General features: G+C 45.1%; 1 protein-coding gene across 4 annotated transcripts in view; it reads right to left on the bottom strand.

Annotated features, from left to right (window-relative positions):
• LOC139406064 (DNA-binding protein SATB2-like) overlaps nucleotides 1-17,753 on the bottom strand; it is a 55,898-nt gene that overhangs the window by 15,501 nt on the left and 22,644 nt on the right. For all 4 annotated transcript variants that reach the window (XM_071148526.1, XM_071148527.1, XM_071148528.1 and 1 more), the window contains exons 4-8: nucleotides 4,993-5,119; nucleotides 3,603-3,726; nucleotides 1,999-2,101; nucleotides 959-1,009; nucleotides 192-766 (exon numbers count right to left, since the gene is read on the bottom strand). In XM_071148526.1, the coding sequence (XP_071004627.1) occupies nucleotides 192-766; nucleotides 959-1,009; nucleotides 1,999-2,101; nucleotides 3,603-3,726; nucleotides 4,993-5,119 (980 nt within the window). The remainder of the gene's footprint in view (nucleotides 1-191; nucleotides 767-958; nucleotides 1,010-1,998; nucleotides 2,102-3,602; nucleotides 3,727-4,992; nucleotides 5,120-17,753) is intronic.

The following is a 17,753-nucleotide window of genomic DNA, read 5'->3' as shown; positions in this document are numbered from 1 at the left end:
CTGTTACCTATGTCACCTGTGTTCTATGGTTACCTGTGTTCTGTTACCCATGTCACCTGTGTTCTATGGTTACCTGTGTTCTGTTACCTATGTCACCTGTGTACTATGTTTACATGTGTTCTGTTACAGTATATCACCAGCATTCTATGGTTCCCTGTATTCTGTTAACTGTGTTCTGTTAGTCTGGTTACCTGTGTTCTGTTGAAGGCCACGCGAGCGAACACAGCCTGTGAGACGCTAGCTCTCTTCAGTTCGTCCCTGACGTGCTGGTAGATATCAGTGGAGACTTCCGCAGCAGACGGGTTGTTCCCGGGGTCCCCAGGGCCCCCTGCCTTGGAGGGCCGAGGGATGGGAGGGTGGTTGAGGAACTGCTGGTTGAGGGCCTGTGGGTGCTGGTGGGCTAGCAGGCGGTTAACAGCGAGCTGCTGGTTGATGAGGTGAGCCATGGCTAGCTGCTGTCGGACAAGCTGAGGACTAAGCTGGGGGGAGAGAAGCCCGCCTGGGCCAAGGAGAGGCTGAAGGGAGGCTGGAGGGCCGGGAGGGGGGATCTGGCCACGCAGAGGGGGGCTGTGGTGGAGCTGGCCGTGGGGCGAGGGGGGGTGTTGTTGTTGGGGTTGTTGTTGTGGGGGTTGGGAGGGGTTGTGGTGGTCTCCAGATCCACCCTTGAGGAGGGTACCTCCACCCCCTCCAAGGTGGCTGAGCTGGGCCAGGTGGGGAGGGGGACGATGGCCCATGACACAGAAGTCTGCCAGGCTGTCTCTCTCCACTGGGGAAGGAAAAGGAAGGAAGGAAGAAAGAAAGAAAGAAAGAAAGAAAGAAAGGAAGGAAGGAAGGAAGGAAGGAAGGAAGGAAGGAAGGAAGGAAGGAAGGAAGGGGAGATGAGTGTGATGCTGGTCTAACATAGTGGGCCACATTCTAACTTCAATCATAGAAACAGTACAAACAGTGGATTCCTCACCTTTGATTTCTGAATTATCTCTTCCTGGCCACATCTTCTCCAGATAATCTCCTAGGAAACGAGAGAAATAGAGTGAGAGATGCAACACTTAACAACACAAACACCTACTGTACACACATTCCTCTCCTCTACACCTATGCGCACTTCTCGACTATGACTGACAGGACAGCCAGTCAATGGGTGATCACCCATTACTCACTGTGTCCACATCTGGAGGCTAGTGAACGTACAGCATGTGTTTTTCCCTGCCAGGCAGAGACCAGAACTAATAGTGGAGTGGCTGTGTAACCCAACACTGCATCAACTCACTCTGTCAGACAACCGCTGCCTCCCTCCACATCACTTTATTCTCCTCTGGTCTCTCTGTGACTCTGTGTTTGTGGTTTAGGCTTTGCTTTGATCTGTCCGGCAGGGTAATTATAGAGCTATGGGGGAGTGTGTGTGCGTGTGTGTATGTGTGCGTACACATGTATGTGTGTGCGGGATGGGGGACAAGGGGGCTGGAGAGTAGGGGAGAAATTGTCCCATGCAGGCGTTGTGTACTGGATGGGCGGATGGAGAGACAAACAGACAGACAGGCTGAGGAGGGGTCAGTGGTCTGTGTGTGACTGTCTGTGAGGCAGGCCTGTGTTGTACTGTAGAACCCCCTGTGGTTGTGGTTACACTGGACAGATCAGCTGGTTCTAATAAAGAAGAGTCAGTGCTCCCCGTGTGAAGGAGATGCCAGTTAACAGGCGACTATAGATTTCCTTTATCATCTTCTCTTCCTCCCTCTTTTAGATGGCAGCCAGGGGTCAGGACAGGACTGGGAATGGCCATTGGCCGCTAATAGGCTGTCACTCAAGTGGCTTGGCCAATCCAGTACATAGTAATCATTGGCTAAGGTATAGGTTAGAGAAGGACAGCAGACAGTTAGTAAAGTGCTTGTGAGACGGTTCGGGCTCCCAAGTGGTGCAGTGGTCTAAGACACTGAGAATTGGTCCAAGACACTGAGAATTGGTCCATGCTAGTTGGGAGTTCCCAGAGGTCACAATTCTCACCTTTGATTTTCTTGTACTTCTTGTACCAGCGTCCAAATTCCTGGCATTTGGCAGTGGAGACATTGGCATAGTAGGAGCTGTTTACTATTGAGGAAATCATACTCTGTAGAGAGAGAGAAGGAGAGAGAAGGGGAGAGAGAGAAGGAGAGAGATGTTTAATTGGCGATCAATTTGAATGCTCGCTCACTTGCACACACAAACACACACATACACAAACTATCATTGAAAAAGATATACATATATCACCAGGGGAAGCCACCCATTGAAATCTAGCCCATCACCATAGCAGCACACATGGATGCAATTGACGCAGGGATCAACACCCACGCATTGAGCTCCATTTAAACACAGCATGCACAGATACATAAATAACACACACACATAAAGTCATTTGGGGAATTTTAGGTTTCTACATTGTGTAATAAGCATGGTCTCCTATTGAGATGAATTACATTGAAAATTGTACACTGTCTCTTTAAGAGTGTCAGCGAGCTTCTGAGAGATGGCGTGTGAATCTGTCATTCATTCATGGCTATGATGATTGATCTTCTGAAGAAGCTATGTTTTTTCCATTCTTTCTGTGCCCCCTAATGTTCAGATATACTGGTAAAGTTACCAGGTTGTTAACTAGCTAGCTAACGAGGTAACATGACTTAACAAAGTGTTAATGGCCTGCGTCATGGTTTATGAATATAAAATGCAGGCCTGCCAATGGAGATGCATAAAGCTGCAGCGCCAATGGGCATTAGAAGGAAAGAAACGTAGTGCAGGTAATGGGTCGCAACGTTTGAACAGTAGGTTCTCTTAGTTATGGTGTGACCATCACTGCCACAAATCTGCGCTCACTTTTTCTCTAGGGATCTGAGAATCAATGGTACCGCGAAGCCTAATCATTACGACAATTACTATAGGGCAGAGTTTTTTCTATGCACAGCAATACACTGAGTGTACAAAACATTAGGAACACCTGCTCTTTCCATGACATCGACTGACCAGGTGAATCCAGGTGAAGGCTATGATCCCTTATTGATGTCACTTGTTAAATCCACTTCAATCAGTTTTCATGAAAGGGAGGAGACAGGTTACAGAACTATTTTTAAGCCTTGAGACAATTGAGACATGGATTGTGTATATGTGCCATTCAAAGGATGAATGGGCAAGACAAAAGATTTAAGTGCTTTTCAACAGATATGGTAGTAGGTACTAGGCGTATCGGTTTGAGTATGTCAAGAACTGCAACGCTGCCAGATTTTTTTACCCTCAACAATTTCCCATGTACATCAAGAATGCTCCACCACCCAAAGACATCCAGCCAACTTGACACAACTGTGGGAAGCATTGGAGTCAACATGGGCCAGCATCCCTGTGGAACGCTTTCGACACCTTGTAGAGTCCATGCCCCAATGAATTGAGGCTGTTCTGGGGGCAAAAGGGGGTGCAACTCAATATTAGGAAGGTGTTCTTAATGTTTTGTGCACTCAGTGTATATTTAGGAGCATATGCGACCAAAATTGTCAAATTTTTAGATCCCTGATTGTGAGAGAATTGAGCAGATCAGGGTAGTATTGGAGTGTTGTGGAGGTTTGATAGGGGTGCAGTATCACCTGTGAGAGGGGGCACTCCTTGGCCAGTGTGCTCTGGTTCATCTCCTTGAGAAGCTCCTTAAGGGCGTTCCTCACCGTGGCGTGGTTCCACTGCTCTGACGGAAGGTCCTCCAGCTTGGCAAAGCTACAGAACCATAAAAAAAGTCAGTCACTTCCTATTTCCTGTCCTGGGGCTGGTTGCACGTAGCCTGGCTAATCCATACTGAATGCTCTTTTCAGTCTGGTTTAACAAGGTTAGGTTGCACCAGCCTTGTGTAAGTTCATCACTGCATCATAGTGACTGAATTCTTGAAGTCAGAACTATTTAGTCAATAACTAGGGAATTGGTCTACACTGTCCTATCCAGATATTGTACTATTCCACAAACCACCTATTTATTTGCCTCAACTCACATCAGTCGCTAAGGGCAATACCAAAGATTTTTATAACTAACCCAAGATAGACCACAGCCTGTTGTTTCCAATGGGAGCAAATTAATCATAGTGGGCAGATCCAAGCACGAGCTAGCGAGATCCTATTGGCACGTTCTAGCATGTTAGGGAACATCTTCTCTGTGAAGTGAGAGTGTGCAATAACTAAATTCGCCCTTGCACTCCTTCTAAACAATGCCATTTAAAAAAAAAACTTTGGCAAGGTTTGGGGAACAGAAGACTATATTGAGATCAAATGTTTCTTTGATGAGAATTTTTGCAGAATGTCGGCCAAAATCCATCTTCTCCCACTGCCGGCCAATGGGCTTCCTCTCATCACCATGGCAATACTATACATGTCAGGCAATACCATCATCATGGAGACAGATGTAAACAAAGCTGGATGGTATGCGACAACACAATAAGGACCACATTCCAATTATCTGGAGTCTATCCATCTCTGTTTATCTGGCTATCAGGGCCATGTTCACTGATTCTTTGGAAAAGTGCAAGTTACTGACATGAAAGCCCTCTTGGAGAAAAATGCAGATAATAAATCAATCTCTGATGTTGGGATCTGGGCTAGCTGGCTCCTTGGATCGTTCCCAATTTAGATTTTAAACCTAATACTCCACAACAGTAAACTGTTGAACTACAGAGGCCTATAGTGAAAATGTAGAAAATGCCAAGATGACATCAGTCACCCAAAGGAACTCTGTCTGATTTAATAACATTGAAATACTCCAACTTTATTCCAACAGTTGGAATGTTGTAGTATCTCCAAAATCAATCTAAACAGTGGAAATACAAAGCCTTTCAATAAATTCTGTCACTGTAAGTTTATAGTCTGTGTAGCTAAAGCTATATTTGCCCACCACATTTTCCTCCTCACCCCTCAACAGCAAGTAACACATGCACACACACACACACACACACACACACACACACACACACACACACACACACACACACACACACACCTCTGTAGCTGAATGCGGAGGGTGACCATGTGATAGACATCCAGCAACATATCAGCCACCGTGGCTTCAGGAGCATCTGATAGGAAGTGAATGGGCAGAGGGTTCCAACGACCCACCTTGATGATGCCTGAAAGAGAGAGCGAGAGATAGCGAGAGAGAGAGAGAGAGAGAGATAGCGAGGGAGAGAGAAAGAGAGAGATAGCGAGAGAGAGAGAGAGATAGCGAGAGAGAGCGAGGGAGAGAGAGAGAGATAGCGAGAGAGAGTGAGGGAGAGAGAGAGAGAGAGAGAGAGAGAGCGAGAGAGATGATTAGTGAGACACAAATAATATCAGCTCCCCCCGCTCAAAAACACACACAGTAATAGGGAGAGGTAAACTTAATTAACCCCCAACATCATTATATTGTTCCATGACATCATCACCACAGTACTTAACCCCTGGTAACACTGCCCAGAATAAAACCTCCATGAAATAGAGAGGATCAGAGAATATGTGCGTGTGTGTGCGTGTGTGCGTGCGTGGGCAGTATGCACCTACAGAAAATATGGCTTTGCAGGGAGAACAAAGTGTTTGCACTTCGGGGGTTGCTAACAAAGTGCCAGTTGGCACATGACTCCCTATCTGTCCGTCTGTCTGAGTGTGTGAACATGTGGGTTTGCTGTCTGTGTTTGTGTTTACGTGCCAATGGATATCTGTCCAGGTGTGTGTGTGTGTGTGTGTGTGTGTGTGTGTGTGTGTGTGTGTGTGTGTGTGTGTGTGTGTGTGTGTGTGTGTGTGTGTGTGTGTGTGTGTATGTGTGAGTGTGTGTGTATGTTTGTGTGTGTGAAGGTCTCTCTCTCCCAGCGGACCAGTTCCTTTGAGGCTGCACAGCAGATAGAGCCTTATCTATTAGAACCTTATCAACTATGGAAGAGACACCCAATGAGCTAGCCCCATTAACCACACACACACACACCGGGCAGAAGACGTCAACACAGCAGACAGACAAGACAAGACAGTGTATAGAAGGCTGGGGCAACACGTCAACCCACTCAGTAATACCTGCAATAAAACAGGTCAATGGTTGTTTGATCAACCTAAATTGAACGCTGTAAAAGTGGCCCTCATTGTATGAGGGAGAGGTGGGATGGGTTGGGCAGGGTAATACGAGGAAACTATTCTATAGAACAGGTTTGTCAGGGTTGGGAGAGATACCCCAGCCCCTGCTGCCACTAATTGAGTGGTGCAGGCTTTTGTTACAGCCCAGCCTTAAAACACTAAAAACTGCTGTATAATTCACCACTATATTGCCTCAGAGACAAAGTGTCTGATGTTGCTCATGGCTGTCATTAGTCATATTGAGAGTTGGAGCAGAGAATAAAGAGATACATTATGTCTGTATTTCTAATGCGTTTTCCTCTCCTCACTTACCACTACACATCACACTACGGTTCCCTGTAGTTTGTGGGTGTTCTTTAGCTTTGTATGAAAGCCTTACAAATAAATGTCCATCTACAACCCACACCAATGATCTACAAACAGAGCCAATGAGTGTGGAAAAAGGAAAAGGGGAATAACTGCGTAAGATCTGGACCTCTTAGATATAAATAACAGAACAATAATACTGTAAACATGAACACACACAGGGCCTTCCCTGAGACTTGCTGACTGGAGCTGTGAAAACTAAACAATGCTAATCACATTACTATCCTCTAAATCAGAGCCAGACGGGACCTGATAGATATCTCTCTCTCTCTCTCTCTCTCACACACACACACACACACACACACACACACACACACACACACACACACACACACACACACACATATATATATATATTATATGCAGTGCCTTGCGAAAGTATTCGGCCCCCTTGAACTTTGCGACCTTTTGCCACATTTCAGGCTTCAAACATAAAGATATATAACTGTATTTCTTTGTGAAGAATCAACAACAAGTGGGACACAATCATGAAGTGGAACGACATTTATTGGATATTTCAAACTTTTTTAACAAATCAAAAACTGAAAAATTGGGCGTGCAAAATTATTCAGCCCCCTTAAGTTAATACTTTGTAGCGCCACCTTTTGCTGCGATTACAGCTGTAAGTCGCTTGGGGTATGTCTCTATCAGTTTTGCACATCGAGAGACTGAAATGTTTTCCCATTCCTCCTTGCAAAACAGCTCGAGCTCAGTGAGGTTGGATGGAGAGCATTTGTGAACAGCAGTTTTCAGTTCTTTCCACAGATTCTCGATTGGATTCAGGTCTGGACTTTGACTTGGCCATTCTAACACCTGGATAGGTTTATTTTTGAACTATTCCATTGTAGATTTTGCTTTATGTTTTGGATCATTGTCTTGTTGGAAGACAAATCTCTGTCCCAGTCTCAGGTCTTTTTCAGACTCCATCAGGTTTTCTTCCAGAATGGTCCTGTATTTTGCTCCATCCATCTTCCCATCAATTTTAACCATCTTCCCTGTCCCTGCTGAAGAAAAGCAGGCCCAAACCATGATGCTGCCACCACCATGTCTGACAGTGGGGATGGTGTGTTCAGGGTGATGAACTGTGTTGCTTTTATGCCAAACATAACGTTTTGCATTGTTGCCAAAAAGTTCAATTTTGGTTTCATCTGACCAGAGCACCTTCTTCCACATGTTTGGTGTGTCTCCCAGGTGGCCTGTGGCAAACTTTAAACAACACTTTTTATGGATATCTTTAAGAAATTTCTTTCTTCTTGCCACTCTTCCATAAAGGCCAGATTTGTGCAATATACGACTGATTGTTGTCCTATGGACAGAGTCTCCCACCTCAGCTGTAGATCTCTGCAGTTCATCCAGAGTGATCATGGGCCTCTTGGCTGCATCTCTGATCAGTCTTCTCCTTGTATGAGCTGAAAGTTTAGAGGGACGGCCAGGTCTTGGTAGATTTGCAGTGGTCTGATACTCCTTCCATTTCAATATTATCGCTTGCACAGTGCTCCTTGGGATGTTTAAAGCTTGGGAAATCTTTTTGTATCCAAATCCGGCTTTAAACTTCTTCACAACAGTATCTCGGACCTGCCTGATGTGTTCCTTGTTCTTCATGATGCTCTCTGCGCTTTTGACGGACCTCTGAGACTATCACAGTGCAGGTGCATTTATACGGAGACTTGATTACACACAGGTGGATTGTATTTATCATCATTAGTCATTTAGGTCAACATTGCATCATTCAGAGATCCTCACTGAACTTCTGGGGAGAGTTTGCTGCACTGAAAGTAAAGGGGCTGAATAATTTTGCAGGCCCAATTTTTCAGTTTTTGATTTGTTAAAAAAGTTTGAAATATCCAATAAATGTCATTCCACTTCATGATTGTGTCCCACTTGTTGTTGATTCTTCACAAAAAAATACAGTTTTATATCTTTATGTTTGAAGCCTGAAATGTGGCAAAAGGTCGCAAAGTTCAAGGGGGCCGAATACTTTCGCAAGGCACTGTATAAATGTGTGTGTGGGTGCACACAACCCAATCTAATAGTCAAACAGCTTCAGTGTCGTGCATCCAAAGAAGCAGTACTGTATTGCTTTAAAAAACACAGACGTGGTGGAGACAATGGGACATTGCCCAACCATAACACTGCAAAACACATTTACGTCCTATTCTTTCAACAATAGGTGTTAGTCTCAGTTGTGCCCTGTACTAAAGATGGGTTAAGTGATCCAATCCTTCAGTCCCAGAGAGGAAAGCAAGGAACTCTGCTGTTTCTTCCACTACTAACTGTGTATCTGTGGATAGATATTTTGCCCAGATACTGAATTAGTGAGGAAAAGCTATGGAGACAGATGAAGACAATTTGTGTAGAACTGCCCTCCTTCATCCCCCTCCTCTCAGATCATTTTCCCTCTTCTCTCTCTGAGTGCTTTCTGTTTATATAGCTCGGTTAGCTTTGATTTGGGAGAGCTGATCTGCTTTCCTCATTGTGTGTCACATTGTGTAGTGGAGGGTATAGGCCAGCTGGCTAGGGGGTCGGAGGACAGTGGAGGGTATGGGCCGGCTAGCTAGGGGGCCGGAGGACAGTGGAGGGTATAGGCCGGCTAGCTAGGGGGTCAGAGGACAGTGGAGGGTATAGGCCGGCTAGCTAGCTAGGGGGTCAGAGGACAGTGGAGGGTATAGGCCGGCTAGCTAAGGGGTCAGAGGACAGTGGAGGGTATAGGCCGGCTAGCTAGGGGGCCTGAGGACAGTGGAGGGTATAGGCCGGCTAGCTAGGGGGCCGGAGGACAGTGGAGGGTATAGGCCGGCTAGCTAGGGGGTCTGAGGACAGTGGAGGGTATAGGCCGGCTAGCTAGGGGGTCAGAGGACAGTGGAGGGTATAGGCCGGCTAGCTAGGGGGCCGGAGGACAGTGGAGGGTATAGGCCGGCTAGCTAGGGGGTCTGAGGACAGTGGAGGGTATTGGCCGGCTAGCTAGGGGGCCGGAGGACAGTGGAGGGTATAGGCCGGCTAGCTAGGGGGTCAGAGGACAGTGGAGGGTATAGGCCGGCTAGCTAAGGGGTCAGAGGACAGTGGAGGGTATAGGCCGGCTAGCTAGGGGGCCTGAGGACAGTGGAGGGTATAGGCCGGCTAGCTAGGGGGCCGGAGGACAGTGGAGGGTATAGGCCGGCTAGCTAGGGGGTCTGAGGACAGTGGAGGGTATTGGCCGGCTAGCTAGGGGGCCGGAGGACAGTGGAGGGTATAGGCCGGCTAGCTAGGGGGTCAGAGGACAGTGGAGGGTATAGGCCGGCTAGCTAAGGGGTCAGAGGACAGTGGAGGGTATAGGCCGGCTAGCTAGGGGGCCTGAGGACAGTGGAGGGTATAGGCCGGCTAGCTAGGGGGCCTGAGGACAGTGGAGGGTATAGGCCAGCTAGCTAGGGGGCCTGAGGACAGTGGAGGGTATAGGCCGGCTAGCTAGGGGGTCAGAGGACAGTGGAGGGTATAGGTACCTATTTAGGATATATCCCCATGAAGAAAATAACATTAATATTATTCATTTATGTATAGGACAGATCAGGGACCCATGACCCTAACCTTAACCCAATTCTGTTACCGGGTGTAAATCCACTTACTGTAGTTCAACAACCAAAATATATATTTTTTTAAGTCAAGGTGTCATGTCATAGCTGGCACCCCATTCTCTCTGCAGACATCTTTGAATCTTAATTCGGAGTGGATATTTAACAGTTTTTGGAAAATGTGGTCACAAATAACAGGGATATTTTACCGAAATTCTGTTACCAAACTTTGCATCTGCACTGTTTTTGTCAAATGTTTGGTGTAAATTCTTAAAAGTAGTCCTTGTGTATAGAGTTGCATGGTTTGTTAAACTTTGAAATCAATGTTTTTTTGTTTGGCATGCATTTTAAAGTGCACAAGTATGCATACACACGCATAGCAGTGGTGAATTCATTATTAATGAATCAGTTTTGGCCCCTTGTTATATGGCCCCTGCTTCATGTCCATATTTTTTTTAATAGAAATCATTGTTCCCGTTTCCACATAAAAATTCCGCCTCCCAAAGACGTCCCTTCATGTGGCCAACTGGTGGCTTGGCTTGTGCCAATATGTGCCCATCCACACAAACACACACAGGCTTGTCCTCTTTCCTTCTCCTTTTCTCTCTCTCTCTCTCTCTTAAAGGCGCTGCATGGTCAATCCGCAGTCTTCATTGGCCGTGCAGCATTTACGGTGATATGGCCTCTGCAGAAGTCTGGACATTCATACTTTTTGTACTTTGCCAAGCAGCGTTGAGTTGTTGTGAAGGAAGTTGTCAAAGAGGTGAGTTTGCATTTATACAAGATCTCCCGCTTTCACCAACCGTCAACCAATCATGTCAATGCGAGGTATACAGAGCCTTCCCCATTGTTATAACATTTGAAAGGCGCCCAGCGATGTGGTACTGAGATCAGTTTGGCCTCTGCGTGCCTCCGGACGCTTCGCAATTGCGTCACACCATCCATACGCGCCTCTGACCACATTTTGGTATCAAGCATAAATTGGCTCTTTCTCACAGACACACAGAAACACGTATGTGTCTACACACGCACACACAGACACACACACAGCGACAGAATTACACACACACAGACACACACACAGCGACAGAATCACACACACACACAGACACACACACAGCGACAGAATCACACACACACACACACACACACACAGACAGACAGACAGACAGACAGACAACGACAGTCAAACAGACAGACAGAGAGAGAGAGACACTCACTGACCTATGGAACAAGGCTTAAGCGATGCAGCAGGCTAGCTACACACGAAGGGCTCCTCATTCCAAGCTGGTTCCAGTTCTCGTACCCCCACCCCCCTCCCCCCAGGGGAAACCCCACATGCATGACTCACACAGCCGTTCTACATAACCAAACCTAGCGCTCATATTCATCTGTCTATCTGGTAAGTATTTGTATTTATTAGGGATCCCCATTAGCTGCGGCCAAGGCAGCAGCTACTCTTCCTGGGGTCCAAACACAAAGTGGACAATCAGTGAGGGTGAAGGAAGACATTCTGCCAATACTGTTATGTTCTGTAAGTCACCACAACACGTTGTATATATGACTGGAACAGGGATGTGTGAAAGAGAAGGAAGAAGTTACCCCTAACCACTGATACAAGGTCAGATATTTATTTATGCGTCGAATGGTTGAGGTTAGGAGCCAGGTAATGATTCAAAGTAATCTGATCCTAGATCTGTGGTTAGGGGCAATGTCTACCAAAATTGTGAGTGACAGGACTCATATTTCACAATAGGTCTAGAGTCATCTGTACATCCACTAAACAAATCCAAACTCAAAACGTTTGTCCTGTATATCTCTCTGACCCTGTAACGTGGCAGCACAGCAACAATGTACTCTCCTCTCTGAGGCCTACAGCGTGGCTGGCCAACCGGCCACTGTTAACTGTCTGAAGCCTTAAAGTACAGGTCTGTCCCTTCCATTCTATAAAAGCCTTCAGACCCTTATAACTGAAATAAACAATATGCACCAGTTAATTACTAACTGGATCTAATTAAAGAAAGGCCGTGGTGCTGGGAGAGAATTTAAATACACCGCTGGGACACAAGTATGCAGGACACAATTCAAACAGGGAGAAAATAGCCAAGACTGTGTAATTTTGGTTGGTGACCGCAGAGGAAAAAATGTATAATTTAAGCCAGAAATTATTCATTTAACATAAACGCTTATTTTAAAAAACAAAAGTATTTTTGAGGAAGAGTAGGGAAGGGGGGGGGGGGGGGTCGTGTGTGTGTGTGTGTGTGTGTGAGTTGGAATTTGCGTGCGTTTTTATGTCAGAGCATGCAACTGTGTGGGTGTGTGTATGTGTCATCTATGCGTGCACGCAACTATCTTTTGGTTATGTATTCATTAAACTGTATCTATGTGTATGTGTGTGTGTGTGTGTGTGTGTGTGTGTGTGTGTGTGTGTGTGTGTGTGGGCATGAAGAGCAGGTATATTATTTGTTGTCCTCCTCTACTTATTCAGCCTGACTATGTGTTGAACTGTGTGTCCGAGGAGTGTTACTGATGATGATGATGATGTTGTTGTCGTTGTCCTCCTCTACTTATTCAGCCTGACTATGTGTTGAACTGTGTGTCCGAGGAGTATTACTGATGATGATGATGTTGACCTCCTCTACTTATTCAGCCTGACTATGTGTTGAACTGTGTGTCTGAGGAGTGTTACTGATGATGATGATGTTGACCTCCTCTACTTATTCAGCCTGACTATGTGTTGAACTGTGTGTCTGAGGATTGTTACTGATGATGATGATGATGTTGTCCTCCTCTACTTATTCAGCCTGACTATGTGTTGAACTGTGTGTCTGAGGAGTGTTACTGATGATGATGATGTTGACCTCCTCTACTTATTCAGCCTGACTATGTGTTGAACTGTGTGTCTGAGGATTGTTACTGATGATGATGATGATGTTGTCCTCCTCTACTTATTCAGCCTGACTATGTGTTGAACTGTGTGTCTGAGGAGTGTTACTGATGATGATGATGATGATGATGTTGTCCTCCTCTACTTATTCAGCCTGACTATGTGTTGAACTGTGTGTCTGAGGATTGTTACTGATGATGATGATGATGTTGACCTCCTCTACTTATTCAGCCTGACTATGTGTTGAACTGTGTGTCCGAGGAGTGTTACTGATGATGATGATGATGTTGTTGTCGTTGTCCTCCTCTACTTATTCAGCCTGACTATGTGTTGAACTGTGTGTCTGAGGAGTGTTACTGATGATGATGATGTTGACCTCCTCTACTTATTCAGCCTGACTATGTGTTGTACTGTGTGTCTGAGGATTGTTACTGATGATGATGATGATGATGATGTTGTCCTCCTCTACTTATTCAGCCTGACTATGTGTTGAACTGTGTGTCTGAGGAGTGTTACTGATGATGATGATGATGTTGTCCTCCTCTACTTATTCAGCCTGACTATGTGTTGAACTGTGTGTCCGAGGATTGTAAATGATGATGATGATGTTGACCTCCTCTACTTATTCAGCCTGACTATGTGTTGAACTGTGTGTCTGAGGATTGTTACTGATGATGATGATGATGATGATGATGTTGTCCTCCTCTACTTATTCAGCCTGACTATGTGTTGAACTGTGTGTCTGAGGAGTGTTACTGATGATGATGATGATGTTGTCCTCCTCTACTTATTCAGCCTGACTATGTGTTGTACTGTGTGTCTGAGGATTGTTACTGATGATGATGATGATGATGATGTTGTCCTCCTCTACTTATTCAGCCTGACTATGTGTTGAACTGTGTGTCTGAGGAGTGTTACTGATGATGATGATGATGTTGTCCTCCTCTACTTATTCAGCCTGACTATGTGTTGAACTGTGTGTCTGAGGATTGTTACTGATGATGATGATGATGATGATGTTGTCCTCCTCTACTTATTCAGCCTGACTATGTGTTGAACTGTGTGTCTGAGGATTGTTACTGATGATGATGATGATGATGATGTTGTCCTCCTCTACTTATTCAGCCTGACTATGTGTTGAACTGTGTGTCTGAGGAGTGTTACTGATGATGATGATGATGTTGTCCTCCTCTACTTATTCAGCGTGACTATGTGTTGTACTGTGTGTCTGAGGAGTGTTACTGATGATGATGTTGACCTCCTCTACTTATTCAGCCTGACTATGTGTTGAACTGTGTGTCTGAGGAGTGTTACTGATGATGATGATGATGATGTTGTCCTCCTCTACTTATTCAGCCTGACTATGTGTTGAACTGTGTGTCTGAGGATTGTTACTGATGATGATGATGTTGACCTCCTCTACTTATTCAGCCTGACTATGTGTTGAACTGTGTGTCTGAGGAGTGTTACTGATGATGATGTTGTTGTTGCTGCTGTAGCCGTTTGTAAGGTGCTGCTGGTGACACTGGTCACTTTAATAATGTTAACATACTGTTTTACCCACTTTATATATATATACTGTATTCTAGTCAAGGTTCATCCTATATAACTACTGCTGTACACACCTTTTCTATTCATATACTGTCCATACTGGCTATACACACCAACATATACTGTCCATACTGTCTATACACACCATCATATATTGTCCTTACTGTCTATACACACCATCATATACTGTCCATACTGTCTATACACACCATAATATACTGTCCATACTGTCTATACACACCATCATATACTGTCTATACACACCATAATATACTGTCCATACTGTCTATACACACCATCATATACTGTCCATACTGTCTATACACACCATGATATACTGTCCATACTGTCTATGCACACCATCATAACTGTCTATACTCACCATCATATACTGTCTATACACACCAACATATACTGTCCATATTGTCTATACACACCAACATATACTGTCCATACTGTCTATACACACCACCATATACTGTCCATACTGTCTATACAAACCATGATATACTGTCCATACACACCATCATATACTGTCTATACACACCATAATATACTGTCTATACACATCATCATATACTGTCCATACTGTCTATACAAACCATCATATACTGTCTATACTGTCCATACTGTCTATAAAAACCATCATATACTGTCCATACAAACCATCATATACTGTCTATACACACCATCATATACGGCCCATACTGTCTATACACACCATCATATACTGTCCATACTGTCTATACACACCATCATATACTGTCTATACACACCATTATATACTGTCGATATTGTCTATACAAACCATCATATGCTGTCTATACACACCATCATATACTGTCCATACTGTCTATACAAACCATCATATACTGTCTACACATACCATCATATACTGTCCATACTGTCTATACACACCATCATATACTGTCCATACTGTCTATACAAACCATCATATACTGTCTACACACACCATCATATATTGTCCATACTGTCTATACAAATCATCATATACTGTCCATTCTGTCTATACAAACCATCATACATTGTCTATACTGTCCATACTGTCTAAACAAACCGTCATATACTGTCCATACTGTCTATACACACCATCATATACTGTCCATACTGTCTATCCAAACCATCATATACTGTCCATACTGTCTATACAAACCATCATATACTGTCTATACACACCATCATATACTGTCCATACTGTCTATCCAAACCATCATATACTGTCTATACACACCATCATATACTGTCCATACTGTCTATCCAAACCATCATATACTGTCCATACTGTCTATACAAACCATCATACACTGTCTATACTGTCCATACTGTCTATACAAACCATCATATACTGTCTATACACACCATCATATACTGTCCATACTGTCTATACACACCATCATATACTGTCTATACACACCATCATATACTGTCCATACTGTCTATACAAACCATCATATACTGTCCATACTGTCTATGCACATCATCATAACTGTCTATACTCACCATCATATACTGTCTATACACACCATCATATACTGTCTATACACACCATCATATACTGTCCATACTGTCTATACACACCACCATATACTGTCCATACTGTCTATACACACCACCATATACTGTCCATAATGTCTATACAAACCATCATATACTGTCCATACTGTCTATACAAACCATCATATACTGCCCATACTGTCTATACAAATCATCATGTACTGTCTATACTGTCTATACACACCATCATATACTGTCCATACTGTCTATACACACCATCATATACTGTCTATACTGTCTATACAAACCATCATATACTGTCCATACTGTCTATACAAACCATCATATACTGTCTATACTGTCCATACTGTCTATGCAAACCATTATATACTGTCTATACACACCATCATATACGGTCCATACTGTCTATACACACCATCATATGCTGTCCATACTGTCTATACACACCATCATATACTGTCTATACACACCATCATATACTGTTCATACTGTCTATACAAACCATCATATACTGTCTATCCACACCATCATATACTGTCCATACTGTCTATACAAATCATCATATACTGTCCATACTGTCTATACAAACCATCATATACTGTCTATACTGTCCATACTTTCTATACAAACCATCATATACTGTCTATATACACCATCATATACTGTCCATACTGTCTATACAAACCACCATATATTGTCCATACTGTCTATACACACCATCATATACTGTCCATACTGTCTATACACACCATCATATACTGTCTATACTGTCTATACAGAGGTCAGGCTGACCTCTGGTTATCACCCCGAGAGTAATGGGCAGGTGGAGAGAGTGAACCAGGAAGTGGGTAGGTTTCTGCGGTCGTATTGCCAGGACCGGCCAGGAGAATGGGCGAGGTACGTCCCATGGGCGGAGTTGGTCCAGAACTCACTCCGCCACTCCTCCACGAACATGTTGCCATTCCAATGTGTGCTAGGCTACCAGCCGGTCCTGGCTCCGTGGCATCAGAGTCAGACCGAAGCTCCTGCGGTGGAGGAGTGGGTACAGCGCTCTAGGGAGACCTGGCGGGCAGTCCAGGACGCTCTCAAGCAGGCCGGTGGACGGCAGAAGAAGAGCGCTGACCGCCACCGCAGTGAGGCCCCTGTGTTCGCACCAGGGGACAGGGTCTGGATCTCGACCCGAAAACTGCCCCTCCGCCTGACCTGCCGGAAGCTGGGGCCGCAGTGTGTGGGGCCATTTAAAGTCCTGAGGAGGATAAACGAGGTGTGTTATAGATTACAACTTCCCTCTTACTATCGCATTAACCCCTCGTTTCATGCGTCTCTCCTCAGGCCGGTGGTAGCTGGTCCCCTACAAGAAGATGAGGTGCCGGAGGTCCCTCCGCCCCCTCTGGACATCGAGGGGTCCCCGGCGTACATGGTACGAGCTATTCTGGACTCGAGATGCCGGGTGAGGGGCCTGCAGTACCTCGTGGACTGGGAGGGCTACGGTCCGGAGGAGAGGTGCTGGGTACCGGTGGGGGACATTTTGGATCCTTCCCTCTTGAAGGACTTCCACCGCCTCCACCCGGATCGCCCTGCGCCTCGCCCACCGGGTCGCCCTCGAGGCCGGGGTCGGCGTGCTGCGGGAGCCGCGCGTCAGGGGGGGGTACTGTCACGAACTTCTAGAAGTAGTGGGTGGAGGAGTCAGGCGCAGAGAGCAGGGTAGTAATATGTGGAATATTTATTCCCAAAAACCAGTGTTGGTCAACGCCACACACACGGGCGCAATAAGACCCAGTC

Source organism: Oncorhynchus clarkii, chromosome 3 (genome assembly GCF_045791955.1).
Source record: "Oncorhynchus clarkii lewisi isolate Uvic-CL-2024 chromosome 3, UVic_Ocla_1.0, whole genome shotgun sequence".
Taxonomy (NCBI): Eukaryota; Metazoa; Chordata; class Actinopteri; order Salmoniformes; family Salmonidae; genus Oncorhynchus; species Oncorhynchus clarkii.
The sequence above is the reverse complement of the archived record's forward strand: the minus strand, read 5'-3'. Positions and strand labels throughout refer to the sequence as shown.